Genomic DNA, 16,518 nt, shown 5'->3' with positions numbered 1-16,518 from the left:
GGTTCCTAGTCTCCAGACACTGTAATTTCCAAAATTTAAGCCTTTCTTCATAAGAGCAACCCTTTGTTCCATTCACTAATCATGTTGACCTTCCCTCTACTTGTTCCAGCAGCTCTACATCCTTCTTGAAATGAGGCCTCCAGACCTGTATACAGAACTCAAGGCATGGCCTGACCATTGCCTTATACAAGAGAATAATCACCTCCTTATACAAGAGAATAATCACCTCCTTATCCCTGCTAGAAAAATTCCTGTATATCATTGACAAGACACCATGAGCTACTCTTGCAGATGATCGACACTGCTCAGAAAACTTCATAATCTGCCTGCACAATTACCCCCAGATCCTTTTCACTCTCTACCACTGTCAGTGTAGTACCACACAGTTGATACGATACTCTGGGGTTACTGCTTCCCATATGCAGTACTTTACATTTGTCAATGTTAAACTTTAGTTGTCACGTCTCAGCCCATCTGCTCAAATTTTATAAATCCTCTTGCAGCAGCGTACTGTCATTAGTGTCATTAACAACCCTGCCGACCTTCGTATGAACTGCAAACTTGGACAATACAATTAATGAATACAGAAAACAACAATGGCCCATACACTGAACCTTGGGGGACTCTAGTAATAACATTAGTCCACGAAGAGCAGTGTCCATTGATGACCACTCTCTATCTTCTCCCTCTCAACCATCCCTTTATCCATAGCAGCAATTTGCCTTCAATGCCACACTGCTGTAATTTGTGCAGCAGTCTTCCATGTGCAACAGTATCCAGTTCCTTTGTGACTACATCACAGTATCCAATCAAATTGGTCAGACGAGACTTCTACTTAACAAACCTATGCTGTGTCAAAGCTATAACTGAAGTCTTGTCTAGATGATCCTGTAATGCTTCTTTAACCAGTGCCTCCATTAATTTCCCTGGAACAGAAGTTAAACTAACAGGTCTGTAATTACCTGTCTACCCCTTTGATCCTCCTTTGTGGATTGTGGTGACATTTGCACATTTCCAGTCCATGGGTACCTCCCCTGAGTCCAAGGAAGCTCTCATAATTATGGCTAAGAGTTTGCTTACTTCCTTTGCTGCCTCCTTTAATATAACTGGATAGGTTCCATCCACCCCAGGTGCCTTTCTTATGTTTATTTTCGTCAATTTCTCTTCCACTTTACTCACAGTTATTACAAGATTATCTAGTTTACTGCCAGAGTTTAATACACTTCTTTACATTTACTTATGTAAACTCTAGAAGGAAGGGGATGAATCAGATAGGTTCACTTGATATTGATGGTTCAACTGTTGATGATCCTGCTCAGATAGCTGATAAACTAAATGAATATTTTGCATCTAGATTCACACATGAGGAGTTATTCAGAGAGGGGAATAACTCCTCATGTGTGAATCTAGATGCAAAATATTCATTTAGTTTATCAGCTATCTGAGCAGGATCATCAACAGTTGAACCATCAATATCAAGTGAACCTATCTGATTCATCCCCTTCCTTCTAGAGTTTACATAAGTAAAGAACTCTTTGCTGTTTTGCTTTGCATCCTTTGCCAAAGATTTCTCATAATCTGCCTATGCCTGCCTGCCTGCCTAACCACCTTTGTGACTTGGTTACAGACCAGCTTTTATGTATCATAGGCTTTTGTATCAGCTGTTAATTTATACTTATCCCATGCATTTTTCTTCTCTGCCATGTCTCATTAGTTCATCTGACATCCATTTAGGCCTAAACCTTGAACAATATTTCTTAGTTGTTATGTAAAGCCTAATAGCTTCCAAGATAAATTCTTTGAATGCCTCCCATTTTGAATTTGCTGTTGGTAACATCATCAGTTGGTCCCACCATATAGAATTTAAATACTGTTTCAGACCACCGTAGTCACCTTTACGAAAGGGGAAACCCTTCCTTTTACCCCTGACAGTATTTACCTCTTTGAGTAAATCCCACTTCAGCACACTGTGATCACTCCCACCTAGTAGTTCCTTTATCTGCAGATTCTTAATGCAGGAAGAATCACTACTGATAATCAGATCGAGGTTATTACTCCCTTTGGTTGCTTTCCAAACATGCTGCTGTAGAAAACAATCATCCAATAAATCCACAAAAGCCTTGCTTGTGTGTGAATGACCAACCCACAAATTCCAGTCAATCTCTGGGAAGTTAACCAACTTCCATGTGCTTATGAGACCAATAGAAGTTCTTGACTTACAGTCAAAATTTTTCAGTTTTGGTTATCAAGAGTGTTCAGAATTCTTCAGATGCTTCAGAAAAAAGGAACATTTTGATGATTCTACAGTATATCGTTGTACAGTATATTCTGCCAAGACATTTAAGTTGATTGTTATACAGCTGTTGTTTTTACTTCTCAATACTGCTAGTTTTATGCAGCCACTGGATCTAGGCAATATTTTTAACTTCAAGAGAGTATGTAGAGCCCACCTGATAAGGTACTTGATCCGCAACATAGGAAGGAAAAATTCACAGCCAAATTGGAATGTCTAGGATGCTATCTGAAATCTTGTAATTGCTTGGGACAGCATTGTATCAAGTATAATAATCAACTGCTTCAGAAAGAGTGGCTTTGGAGAGGATATCTTTGAAAGACATGGTCCAGCAGATGAATGTGGTAGCAGCTTTGAGGAATGTGGGAATTTGAAGGAGCATATGGATTTTGTTGGCAAATTTGAAGGATTTGTGAAGGCTGATGATGAAGTTTTTACCTCAGCAATGAACACCAGAATAGCTGCTGAGCACCAAGCCAAATTAGCATTAGTAGAGGCATATGATGCAAGAAAGCAAGCTTATGCAGCATCAACCAAAAAACAAAAAACCCTCTCACTTCACCCCTCCTTTCGTCCGAAATACCTGTCCAGCTGAGCCTTAATTTTATTTAGGCTATCAACTTCTACAACAAGGGATGGAAGTATGTTCCACCAACCAACTACCTGCTGGCTAAAGGCAAATTTCCTCACGTCTAAAAAATTACGTTTATGAAATCTAATTAGTTATAATAGATAATAAATTTAACTATCTATTGCCACCCACCTGGTTCAAACTCTCACGCTAACTATCTATGCGAAATCACCGATTCAAAAAGCTCTATGGATATTACTGTCGTACACTACAATCTACGTGACAAGTTAAATTATTAAATCATCTAAATAGTGCTATAATTTATAATCCTCTGCTGATACTGATTACACTGCTAAAAGTTTCGTAGAACTACTAGTATGTGCTATATCGAAAGAATGCTGGCAGAAATCGACTGTGGTTTCTATTCAATTACAAGGCCGAGTAAAGAATAAATGCACCAATCTAATCAGAAAATCACAAAAAAATACTATTCTACTAAATTTAAATCAAAAGTTATACAAAAACAAATTTCAAATCAATAAATAAAAAAAAATCCACTAAGTGGCTTTGAACGCATCTGGCTCCCACTAGCCTCGTCGGCTTAAGATCTAAATTTTTAGATCATACAAAGGTTGGCTAGGTGTTTAACAGCAGTAATCATGATAAGCTACTGCAACAAGATCAAGAAAAATTTGACAGATAGGCTGAGAAATGTCAGTTGACGTTTATAATATTGACAGGTGCAAAGTATTCCATAATCTGTAATCCCAGATTAACATACCAGCTATTTGGTATTGTACTCAAAGTAGTGAAAAATGAAAAATACCTAGGGACATTTGTGTATTCAGATATGAAATGATCTGATCTGAGCAGTGCAGACAAGCTGCCAGGACAGCTCGTGGTTTTGTCATTGAGCCATATCTTGAGTAGTGTACAGGTCTGGAGGCCTCATTTTAGGAAGGATTTAGATCTGATGGAATGGGTGCAGAGAAGGGCAGCCGAATTGGTGAAGGGAACAAAAGGATGGTCTTACCAAAAATGGCCCCGAGTGCCAAGCGAGTGATTATAGCGATTTCTGAGTGATTTTCACGTGTTTTTCGTAAAGAACGGCAGATACTTATAGTATTATTTTTCATTTTTTACAGAGTTATTTAATTTTGCTCTTCTAAAGTAAAGAAGCTAGTGTACCTAACAGAAAGGAAAGACACCTTTCTTCTTGTACACAGGACTAACTTATAACCTTACTTTATAGCTTGGTCACTGGTGGCACCGCTCCTGCCTCCACGTGGCTTGGCTGGAAACCTGGGAAAAGAAAGACACCCTCCCAGGACAAAAAGGAGCAACGATGGACAAAAATAAACAGTCCTCGTGTGGATCTTATGATTCAGAACTAGACAAGCATAATCCAGAACATGACGACACAAATGTATCCCATGCTAAGAGACAAAAAAAAGAAGGAAGGGATAAGACCAACCATTGAGTAAGCTGTCCCCATTTTTAAACAGAAATGTCTCGAAAATGTGGCTGGTCCTCCACAAATGGTTTGCCGATTAAGATCCGGAGATTTATTAATCGAAATGACCGAACATAGATATGCTGAGAGGCTATTGAAAATTTCTACTTTTGGTGGAATTCCCACGAAGGTTACCCCACATGCCACCTTAAACTCCTCTAAAGGGGTTTAAGGTGGCATGTGGGCATCAGAGTGGGATCTATTAAACGTATCAGAGGATGAGCTTGTGCATGAACTAAGAGATCAAAACGTGGTACAAGCCAAAAGAATTGTTATTAAAAGAGATGGAGCGCCTGACCCCACACGGACGGTGATACTAACATTCAAAACACCAAATCTACCTACTTCTATTAAAGCTGGTTATCTTAGATGCCAAGTAGTAGTAGTAGTAGTAGTAGTAGTAGTAGTAGTAGTGGCATGTGATGCAAGAAAGCAAATGTATGAGCTTATGCAGCATCAGCCAAAAAAAAAAAAAAAAAAAATCACACCATTCCCTCCAAATGCCTGTCCAGTTCCTCCTTAAATTTATTCAACCTATCAACTTCCACAACAACAGATGGAAGTTTGTTCCAGCAATTAACCACCCACTGGCTAAAGGCAAATTTCCGCACATCTATTCTACATCTGTCTTTTCTTAATTTGAATTTATGCCCCCTTAGGTTCTTAATCTGAACAAGTGGAAGGATCCCATAAGAATTCAGCGTGCTCAACCCATTCAAGGCCTTATATACCTCAATCAGATCACCGCGCAGGTGCCTAGTCTCCAGCCACTGCAATTTGCACAACTTAAGCCTCTCTTGGTAAGAGGATCCCTTCATTCCCCTCACCAATCTTGTTGCCCTTCTCTGTACACGTTCAAGTAAATCTACATCCTTCCTAAAATGAGGCCTCCAGACCTGTACGCAGTACTCAAGGCGTGGCCTGACCATTGCCTTATACAGAGGGATAATCACCTCCTTTTCCCTGCTAGCAAAATTCCTATATATCATTGACAAAACCCCATGACCTGCCCTGGCAGCCTGTCTACATTGCTCAGAGAACTTCATATCTGACTGCACAATTACTCCCAGGTCTTTTTCATTTTCTACCACCTTAAGTGTTTCTCTGGGGTTACTTCTACCCATATGCAGTACTTTGCATTTGTCAAGGTTAAACTTCAGTTGCCACTTCTTAGCCCATCTGCCCAAATTATCTAGATCCTGTTGCAGTAGCACACTGCCATTACTGTCATTAACAACCCTGCGAACCTTTGTATCATCTGCAAACTTCGACATTAAGCCTGATATACCTTCATCAATATCATTGATAAATATACAAAACAACAGTGGACCTAACACCGAACCCTGTGGAACTCCACTAATAACATTAGTCCACGAAGAGCAGCACCCATTGATTACCACCCTCTGTCTTCTCCCACTTAACCATCCTTTTATCCATTGTAGCAACTTACCCTTAATACCATTCTGCTCCAATTTGTACAATAGTCTTCCATGCGCAACAGTGTCAAAAGCTTTCCTGAAATCCAAATATATGATATCAAAATTATTTTTTGCATCCAGTTCCTTTGTAACCACATCATAATATCCTATCAAATTTGTTAGACAAGACTTTCCCTTAACAAACCCATGCTGTGTCTGAATTATTGCTGCAGTCTTGTCTAGATGATCCTGCAATGCATCTTTAACCAGCGACTCCATTAATTTACCCGGAACAGAAGTTAAACTAACTGGTCTGTAATTACTCGTGTCACCCTTCGATCCCCCTTTGTGAATTGGGGATACATTTGCACATCTCCAGTCCGTGGGAACCTCCCCTGAGTCCAAGGATGCTCTCATAATTATGGCTAAGGGTTTCCTTAGTTGCTTTGCCGCCTCCTTTAATATAACTGGATAGATCCCATCCACCCCAGGTGCTTTTCTTACGTTTAACTTCAACAATTTCTCTTCCACTTTGCTCTCAGTTATTACAAGATCATTAAGCACCCTGCTACAATTTGATAATCTTCTGCCATTTTCAAACCTTAATAACTCCTCATGTGTGAATGTCGATGCAAAATACTCATTCAGTTTGTTTGCTATCTGAGCAGGATCATCAACAGTCGAACCGTCGATGTCAAGTGGACCAATCAGATTCATTCCCTTCCTTTTAGAGTTTATATAAGTAAAGAAATCTTTGCTGTTTTTCTTAGCATCTTTTGCCAAGGATTTCTCGTAATCTGCCTTCGCCTGCCGAACCTCCTTTTTGACCTGTTTACAGATTAACTTATATCTGCTATAGGCTTCTGAGTCGCTTGATAATTTATATGCATCCCATTCATTTTTCTTCTCTGTTACGAGTCTCATTAGTTCATTTGATAACCATTTAGGCCTAAACCTTGAACAGTATTTCTTAATAGGTATGAAACTTTTAGTAGCTTCCACGATTAATTCCTTGAATGCTTCCCACTTAGAATTTACTGTTGGTAACATCGTAAGTTGATCCCACTGTACAGAATTTAAAAACTGTCGTAGACCATTGTACTCGCCTTTACGGAAGCAAAAACCCTTTCCTTTACCCCTGATGGTAATTAAATCTTTAAGTAAATCCCACGTCAGTACACTGTGATCACTGCCACCTAGTGGTTCTTTTATCTGCAAATTCCTAATACATGAATGATCACTGCTGATAACCAGATCAAGAGTATTACTCTCTCTGGTTGCCTCTCGAACATGCTGCTGCAGAAAACAATCATCCAATAAATCCACAAAAGTCTGACTAGTGTGTGAGTGCCCAACCCACAAGTTCCAGTCAATATCTGGGAAGTTAAAATCCCCCATTATAAGACATTCTGATTTACTAGCCCACTCTATTTCTCTGTACAATTGTTCATTGTACTCATTCGAGTCATTAGGCCTATAACACACTCCTACTCTAATTTTTGCTTTCGCAGTGCTTATGTCACACCAAACTGACTCAACAGTGCACTGTTCATCTATATCAACTGAATGCACTTCTTTTGATTTTATGTTTTTCTTTATTAACTGCATAACACCTCCTCCCTTCCTATCCTGTCTATCCTTTCTGTACACATTGTACTCCCCAAATTCCAGTTCGGCATTCCTTATATCTGTGTGACACCACGTCTCTGATATCCCAACGATATCCGCCTTTGATGTCTTGACCAACACTTCAAATTCATCAAATTTATTTACTATACTTCTAGCATTGGTATACATGCAAGTATACATGCACCTATTCCTATTCCCAGCCACTCTAACACATCCCATATACCCACCTGTTTCACGATGACTGACATCCGTCCCTGAAACCCCCAACACCCCCTCGCTCCAGGTCGCTACTTATTCTAATAGAAGTTGTGCAAGAATCACCTTCACCTCTGCCTACGGCTACTGTTAAACTATTAGTCCTTGTATCCCCCAAGCTATCAGTTTTCCAACCCACCTAACACTGCCTCGATAGCATCAGCAAATATTCTTGCACCCTTTCTATTTAAGTGTATCCCATCCCTGTAGAAGCAATCTCTCCTGTTAACAAGTACAGTCCAGGCTGAAAAAAATTCTACCCTTTGAGCCTTGCACAATCTTTCCAGGGCCGAATTGATCGACAAGGCTCTCATCATATACTCCCTCCTATCGTGTCTGGACAGAATTGCAGACACTTTCAAGTAAGACCATACATTCCAAATCCTGTCCGGTGCTTTAAGTGCCAAAAATTTGGTCATTCCCAAGCTGTCTGCAGAGGTTTAGCCACTTGTGCTAACTGCGGATCAAAAGAGCATATACACACACACAAACTGTAACACTGAAATGCAAATTTGTCCTAACTGCCATGGTAACCACTGCCTTCTCTAAGGAATGCCCTCAATGGAAAAGAGAAAAGAATATTCAGAAATATAAGAATAAGCAGAAAGTATCCTATCAAGAAGCTAAAAAACATTTTGCAGTACCTGCTAAGTCACCTACATATGCTTCAGTTCCCAACAGCTACGCTCATTAGAAACTCAGACTGACTGCTCAGTCCCTCCAAATATCTCAATATCTGGTTGGGCTAAATCACTCCTCTCCTAATCAAAGGAAAAACCTATTCCTAAATATGCTACTCGAGAAGCAAATACTCCTGTAACAATACCTCCGGATAAGAAGCCTAATGAGCAACCAAATGAATGATCCAAGACCCCTGAAAGAAGCAAAGCTACTACATTTATATCTGGTACCATGGATATTGATGAAAAGATAGATGAAGATGATTCAATTCTTGAGATTCATCCAGAGGATGACATTGACACGGGTAGGCCAATCTTCTCAAAAAAAGAAAAAGCAAAAGTAGACAGGCGCAAACAAAAAAATCCGCCGCAAGAAACCAAACCCTCCATTTAAAACCAACAATGCACACAGTGATTCGATGGAATTGTCGCAGATTTCATGCAAATTTAGATGACCTCTACGATCTCCTAAGTGAATATAAGCCTGTCGCAGCATGCATACAAGAAACAAACTTGACGGATGCAGTATCTATAACAATCAAACACTTCACCATGTATAGAAAAGATAGAAACTGCTGTAATGCAGCACACGGAGGAGTAGCGCTGTTAGTAAACTCTTCAATTCCCTCCAGACCTGTTCCCTTGCAAACACTGTTGGAGGCAATTGCAGCCCGTATCACCATTGGCATAACGATAACATTAGTCTCATTGTATCTGTCACCAAACCACGCTTACATCCTTGCTGATTTAGATGACCTAGTAATACAAATACCTGCTCCTTTCTGTATTCTGGGTGACTGGAATGGCCATAACCCCCTATGGGGTTCTCAACAACTTGACTGCAGAGTACAAATTGAGAAATTCTTGGATAAACACAATCTAACTATTTTAAACACCGGTGATCACACATATGTTCATGTACCGTCTGGTTCAAGCTCTGCCATTGATCTAACCGTATGTTCTCCAACAAAATTTCCTCTCATAGACTGGACAGTTCCTGACAACCCTCTTGGTAGTGATCACTTTCCGATCATCTGTAATTTCTGTACAAGTTCTCCTCCTCTCAACAGCATTAGAACAATTTGGAAATTTGACAAGGCCAACTGGGCTAAATATCAAGAAACAGCTCATTTAGATTCCACTATCATTGCAACTGACAAGATTGATTCTGCAGTAAGTTATATTACACAACAAATAATGACAGCAGCTGAATCTGCTACCCCGAAATCATTATTTAAAATCCGAACTCCATCCAAAAATGTGGTGGAATGAAACATGTAGCATTGTTAAAAGAGAAATAAATAAATACTGGAATCAGTTTAGAAAACATCCAACCACAGCCAACCTCCTACAGTTTAAAAGAGCCAGGGCGAGGGCTCGTCATGTAAGACGAATGAGTAAAAAAGAAGCATGGCCATGCTATGCTGCCACAATAAACAGATTCACAGATACTGGTACAGTCTGGAAAAAAATCAAACGTATCAATGGCAAATACCCACTTGCTACTGCTCCGATTCTATTTCTGAATCTGTGGAACTTGCTAATGCATTCGGCTCGTCTTTTGAATTACTCTCAGCTGTTTCCACTTATGAACCAGCCTTTCAGACGCTAAAATGAAATACAGAAAAGTATAAACTGAATTTTAATACCGCTCTCCAACATTCATACAATCTGCCATTGACCATGACTGAATTGCTTAATGCGCTCACAAAAGTGGAAAAACAGTGCTCCAGGTCCTGATGGAATTTATTACGCAATGATTTCCCATTTAAGTGAGAGATCATTAAGTGCTCTCTTACTACTCTATAATAGAATTTTCTTAGAGGAATATTATCCCACCAGCTGGTGATTCTTATGTGCTAGTCTTCCCGAAACCAGGAAAAGACCACACAGATCCAACAATCGACCTATCTCCCTAACAAGTTGCTTGGGAAAAACAATGGAAAAAATACTTAACACTCGACTAACGTGGTATTTGGAGACTCAAAACATTCCGAGTCCAAGCCAGTATGGTTTTCGGAGAAGTAGATTGACGCTTGATCTCATTATCAAAGCAGAAGCAAATATTCGGAACGCCTTTCTAAGAAATGAACACTTTGTTATGATATGCGTTGACATCGAGAAAGCATTTGATACAACTTGGTGTTATGGGATTCTTCAGGACTTACGTAAATCTAGTCTTCGGGGTCATCTCCCGAAATTTATTCAGAACTTCCTATCTAACAGATCCTTCCAAGTCCTCTTCCACTCGTCACTTTCTGGAACGTATATGTACAAGAAGAGGGAGTTCCCCAGGGCTCAGTGCTGAGTGCAACACTTTTTGCCATCAGGATCGATTCTATAACCAATTGTATACCTAACGCAGTTGATGCATACCTGTATGCTGATGACCTTGCCATCTCATGTCATTCTCAAAATATGCGACTTATTGAGAGACAACTACAAAGCACCATTAATAGAATAGTCTCTTGGGCCAAAAACAATGGCTACAGAATTTCTAAATCGAAAACAACTGCAGTACACGTCTGTCGTAAACGTACAGTGCATCCTGATCCAAACCTTCAGTTAGACTCTCGTTGTATTACATTTCAACCAAGTACTCGTTTTCTTGGTATAATACTTGATAAAAAACTAAACTTCCTTGAACATATAAAATATATTCGTACCAGCTGTCTTAAGAAACTAAATATTCTCAGAGTAATCTCCTCATGGGGTGCAGATTGTTACATGTTGCTACATTTATAACGCTCATTAATTAGATCCCGCTTAGACTATGCATCTCCTGCATACGCCTCAGCCAGGCCAAGTGTACTGAAATGGCTTGATCCCATTCGTCGTAGTGCACTTCGAATAGCACTGGGTGCCTTTCGTACATCTCCCATTTTAAGTCTATATACGGAAGCCAATGAACCGCTGCCAGACCTTCGGCAACAAATTCTTCTAAATTATGCCGCTAAAGTCAGCAGCCTTCCACATCACCCGATATGGAAATATCTCTTCAGACAAAATTGGGAAAACCTCTATTGAACTGAATCACGTCTCTACAAACCATCTGGCAAGTTTAGAGCTTGACGCCTTTTTGGAAGTGTACCCCTTCCAAAAAGGCATCAAGCTCTAAACACTAGCTGGGGACTCAACATGAATAACATAATGCAGGATACTAGCATGGAAATCCAGCCATGGCAAATACCCACGATACATATTGAAAAATACTATCAGAAATGGGGAAAGAATAATCTTTCAGCTATTAACATCAGACAATTACATCTGGCCCACTCCACTCAGTTTAGGGGTTACGTGCAGCTGTATACAGATGGATCCAAGACTGCCAGTAAAATTGGTAGTCCTGCCAGATGCTATCATCGCCAAAAAGCTCCCCTCAGAATGTAGTAATTATACTGCTGAGTTGTATAGTATTTTACTAGCCCTGGAGAAAATAAAAGAAGTCTCATATACTCAATCCAAAATATATACCTATTCATTAAGTGCCTTGAATTGTATGCAGTGTAAACGCCCCAACAGTCATCCTCTGGTACAGCAAATCTGGACTCAGTTAATGGCAATTCTTGCATGTGGTCACCACATAATTTTTTGTTGGATTCCTGGACACTCTGGAATCCCAGGAAATGAACAGGCAGATTTAGCTGCCAAAAATGCTTCAAATCCTATCTCTTCCAATTTCAGGACACCTTATGTTGACTATAAATGCATTATACAGCAGACCTCTAAAGAACAGTGGAAACGTATATGGGGAAAAAGAAACAAATAATAAAATTTTTGAAATAAAGAAAGAACCCAAACAGTGGCGATCCAGTCTGAGAAGAAATAGAAAAGAAGAAACTGTACTAGCGCGACTGCGCATTAGTCACACATACCTCACTCACAGTTATTTATTAAGAAAGGAAGATGCTCCACAATGCAGTAACTGTTCATGTCCACTCACTGTTAAGCATATCGTTATCGAATGCCCACTATATCTAAGAGAACAAAAAACTGCTTTCTCCTTACTTTTCAAGAATTGCAATCAATTAACACTACATAATGTTCTAGAAGATCGTCAGGATATTGATGACGTTTTTGTTTCCTAAAATCAATTGATAAATATCACCTTGTCTGAATTTTTATCAGAATCAGCACCAACAACAAAGAAATACTAGTCAGAAATCAGTGCATTATAGCCACAGTTGCTGATGCACCAACAAACCTAACAACAACAACTTACCAAGAATGGCTTAATTTTGCAGATTTCAGCATCTGGAAACTAGGCAAAGAATCCTGATTGAAGTGTTTAATGCATTGAATAGATTCAACAAGCTCATTGCTGATGTCATTCTTCCTCTTGCTCAGACTGCACACTTGAGGAGACATAAATTAAAATTGAGGAAGGATTGTTGCAAGTTAGATTTGTAGAAGTTTGCCTTACCAGTGGATCATTGATTATTGTAATAAACGTCATTTGTTGTTGTGAAGTGAGGTTTGAATTAATTCAAGGAAGAACTAGACAAATCATTGGAGGGAATTTATGGGGGATATAGGAAGGGTTGGATGGTTTTTTTTTTTTTTTTTTCCGATGCTTTATAATCTTTTTTTCTTGCTTAATTTACCACTACTAATACTAACTTCAGTTTTAACCATGTAGTTCGCCAGAGTTTCCTGACCACCTAACTCTGGGTCCATAGTATTCAAGTGCCTGCTGTACTTAAGAAAGTATTCTTTGCTTCCAAAAAGGCAAAAGCCAGTTTGGAAAAAATCTTACTCATTGAACTCTACACAATCTCACTAAACCACAATTGATTGATAAGGGGTGAGACTAAACCCCTGCCTGAATAAAATTGCAGAAAACTCAGATTAAGTCCAACTTATTACTCTTTCTCAGCATGACCTCTTAACTAATAAACTAATATTTCATATCTTTCTGCTTATAATTATTAGCAACCGACTAGCTGTATTTAATACTTTAATACCATTAAATCACTATTTATGTGAAGTTGTACATATAAATAAATGTAAATACTATATGTACAATTAAAAATTTTATAATGCATAAAAATTTATATAAATAAAATATATAACTACTGTTCAATAAAAATACTGAAATGGTTGAATTCTCTGAACATTGCAGACAGCTGCCAGCACTGCTCACTCTTTTGTCAATGTTAAGAATTTTGCAAGAATATGGTGGTGATTATCCTGTTGTACTAAGCAATGGTTAAACCACATCTTGAGTAGTACATACAGATCTGGAAGCCTCATTTTAGGAAGGATGTTGGTTTGTTGGAACAGGTGCAGAGAAGAGCAGTGAGGTTAGTGAGGGGAACAAAAGGGTACCCCTTACCAAGAAAGGCTTCAGTTCTACAAGTTGCAATGTCAGGATACTGAGATCTGAAAGGAGATCTGATTGAAGTGTTAAAGCTTTGAATGGATTGAGTAAGTAAATGCCAATGGGACCCTTCCTTTTGCTCAGACAGCACACCACATGTGAGGGAGCATGAATTTAAATCAAGGAAGGATTGTTGCAGGATAAACATTCAGAAATTTGCCTTGTGTCAGCAGGTAGTTGATTATTGAAACAAACTTTGATCTGATGATGTGGAGGTGGGCAGTTTGAATAAATTCAAAGAACTAAACAGTTGGGAAGTGCTTTTATTTTGACTAATGTTGTATAAAGTTGCTTTTTTACATCATTTACCACTATTAATACTAAAATAATACTAATATCTAACAAGTCTATTGAATCATTAATTGTTTTGCACAATGAGTATGCATTGCTTTTAACCATCATTATTGTTGGGTGAGGATTTATGGTGTATTCCCCTTTGCCAGACTGAAATCACCTTGTTTTGTTTAAATATTCTGTTAAAAGATGTTCTCTGCCTTGGTCCCTGGTAGACTTTATCCCCCTCCCCAATCTTATTTCATTGTTCTTATTACACATATATTCCTTATTTTTTTAACAATTGAGTCATCAGAATTAATACTTCTTTTGGAACCACTCTTTCTGTCTTTGGTGTTTCTTCACTGTGGCCTGGTACATATGATAAACAGCTGCAGCATTGAATTGCCCAGCTGAATATTTTGTTTACTAGATTATTTCTGGAAATTAAAAATTATTTCTAGCAATTTAGATTTTTTTTTTTAATGCCTCTTAAGATTATAAAAATATATCACTTGCATTGAAATATTAAAGGATAATACATACTTCACAAGATTCAAAAAATAGCAAGGGCTTAATTTTTCAGTTTTAATTTTTGGGATAAAAATTAGATAGACGGTGCAGATTAGGTTTATTTTATGCGTTAAGGAAATCTACTAATTGGACACTTAGAAGTTATAGTATGTCTTAAAGTACTGTTTTATTGGACTAAATTCAAAAAATAGCAAGGGCTTAATTTTTCAGTACTCAAAAAGGTGAGTACTGAAAAATTAAGCCCTTGCTATTTTTTGAATTTAGTTTAATAAAACAGTACTTTAAGACATACTATAACTTCTAAGTGCCCATATTTCACAAGTTAATTTTTTTTCACAGATAACTTTTTTTCTTATTTTATTTATTTTTTTTATTTACTTAATGCATTTTACTCATGTTGTTTGGGGTAGTCCTCACTGAAACCCCCACCCCAACAGATTTTATAATCAGCCTGAACAGATATAAAGATTTCCTTATATTATGAAAAAAATAGATTAAAATTGAAAGAAATATATTTTTAAAATATGTTGGTAAAAATGAATCAGTAGCAAACTGTGTAAGATGTAAACCTGTGTATTACTTTTACTTCATTACTTTCACTGACTTTTCAGATATATTACTTTAGTTTTATTTATTGGTATTTGTTATTAAAATATTATTATAAATATATATTACCATTTCATTTACTAAAGAATAATGTAAAATTTGTGTAATTTTACTATTAAGTATAATCAAGGAATCCAGTAGTTCCCCATCTCCTGAGAGAGAAAAGAAAAAGAGAAAGAAGAAAAAATCATCTGCTGTGAAAGAAAGGTATTACAAAACTTAAGTGTGTAAAAAAAAAAAGGAATTTTCTTCAAGTTTTCAATATTTAAAAAATAAACCTTTTTGTGTACAGTTTTTCTGGATACTTAAGCCAAACTTTTAAGTAGTTAATGTAAATTGTTTTACTCTGAACTATGGCATGAATAGTGGTGGAACTTTTAGAGAAAAATTTTCCTGCACAATTTTCTATAAAAGAAAAAAGTCTAGCTTCAATTGCTACAATTGAAATAAAGAAAGGAAAGTTCAGAATCATGTTTGACCCTTGCTCAAAATGTGATTTTATTTTAATATGTATCTGTGTATGTATTGAGTTGTCCATAATATGTGCATCTATGTTCATGGACTAGTAGTGTGTTTATCACTTGGCATTTCTGGAAAGCAACATTTAACCTGTAGCTGGTCATGCCAGTGATTTTGTTTTTCTCAGATTTCCACTCGCTTAATGGGATAAAAAGTTAGCATGTGTTGACTGAGATAGTGATTTATGGTTAAACGATTCTGCTTATTTTTCAGAATTAAAGAACAGTTATTTTGTGAGTTGTGAATTTTTGTAGCCTTGTAAGTGTTGTTCTTTGCTCCCATCACATTTTGTATTTTTATATTTAAATATTACACATCTAAAACCTGATCTAGATAATCTATGCTGGATTATTATGCTCTGTGTTTCCTGATGCATTAACTTCTCTGTCATTAAAGGATATTATAAATACACATTTGCATGAGCATTTTAATAGTTGTTTGGGGATCTTCACACATAATCTGCTTTAGTTATATTATGGGATCGTGTTTAGTCACAGCGAACCCCAATTCATGGGGTTAGCTGTAATGTTCAAGTTTGCTCTTTTGAGCTGATTTGGGTATTGTATAGGCTGAAAAGCCTGTAATAACTCATAGTGCATGTGTAGAACCCTCCTCTCCTACTGCTTCAGATTGCCTTCTACAGCCAAAACGAAGCAAATGAAAAGAGTAAATGAAGTGTCTCCAGAAACTGTATTAGCAGTATCTGCCATTATCCCTCAAAACATCAGCACCAAGGACTCCATCTAAAACATTGTCTTATGTCCAACTTAAAGACATGCTGTTATCCATAGTTGTACCTAAATTTTTAACTTCTTTTTAAATAGTAGTGTAGCACCTACACAGGTGA

General features: G+C 37.7%; 1 protein-coding gene across 7 annotated transcripts in view; it reads left to right on the top strand.

The window, feature by feature from the left end:
- The window catches only part of Srrm234 (Serine-arginine repetitive matrix 2/3/4), a 661,659-nt gene that overhangs the window by 235,751 nt on the left and 409,390 nt on the right, over positions 1-16,518 (top strand). For 6 of the 7 annotated variants that reach the window (XM_090374228.1, XM_090374229.1, XM_090374233.1 and 3 more), the window contains one exon: positions 15,273-15,359. The exons of the other annotated variant lie outside the window; for it this stretch is intronic. In XM_090374228.1, coding sequence (XP_090230354.1) covers positions 15,273-15,359 — 87 coding nt within the window. The remainder of the gene's footprint in view (positions 1-15,272; positions 15,360-16,518) is intronic. 7 annotated transcript variants of the gene reach the window in all.

The sequence above is a fragment of the Mastigoproctus giganteus genome, chromosome 5, assembly GCF_048544385.1.
Source record: "Mastigoproctus giganteus isolate SK-2022 chromosome 5, ASM4854438v1, whole genome shotgun sequence".
Lineage (NCBI taxonomy): Eukaryota > Metazoa > Arthropoda > Arachnida > Uropygi > Thelyphonidae > Mastigoproctus > Mastigoproctus giganteus.
Note: the sequence above shows the minus strand (reverse complement) of the source record. Positions and strands in the feature narration are given on the sequence as shown.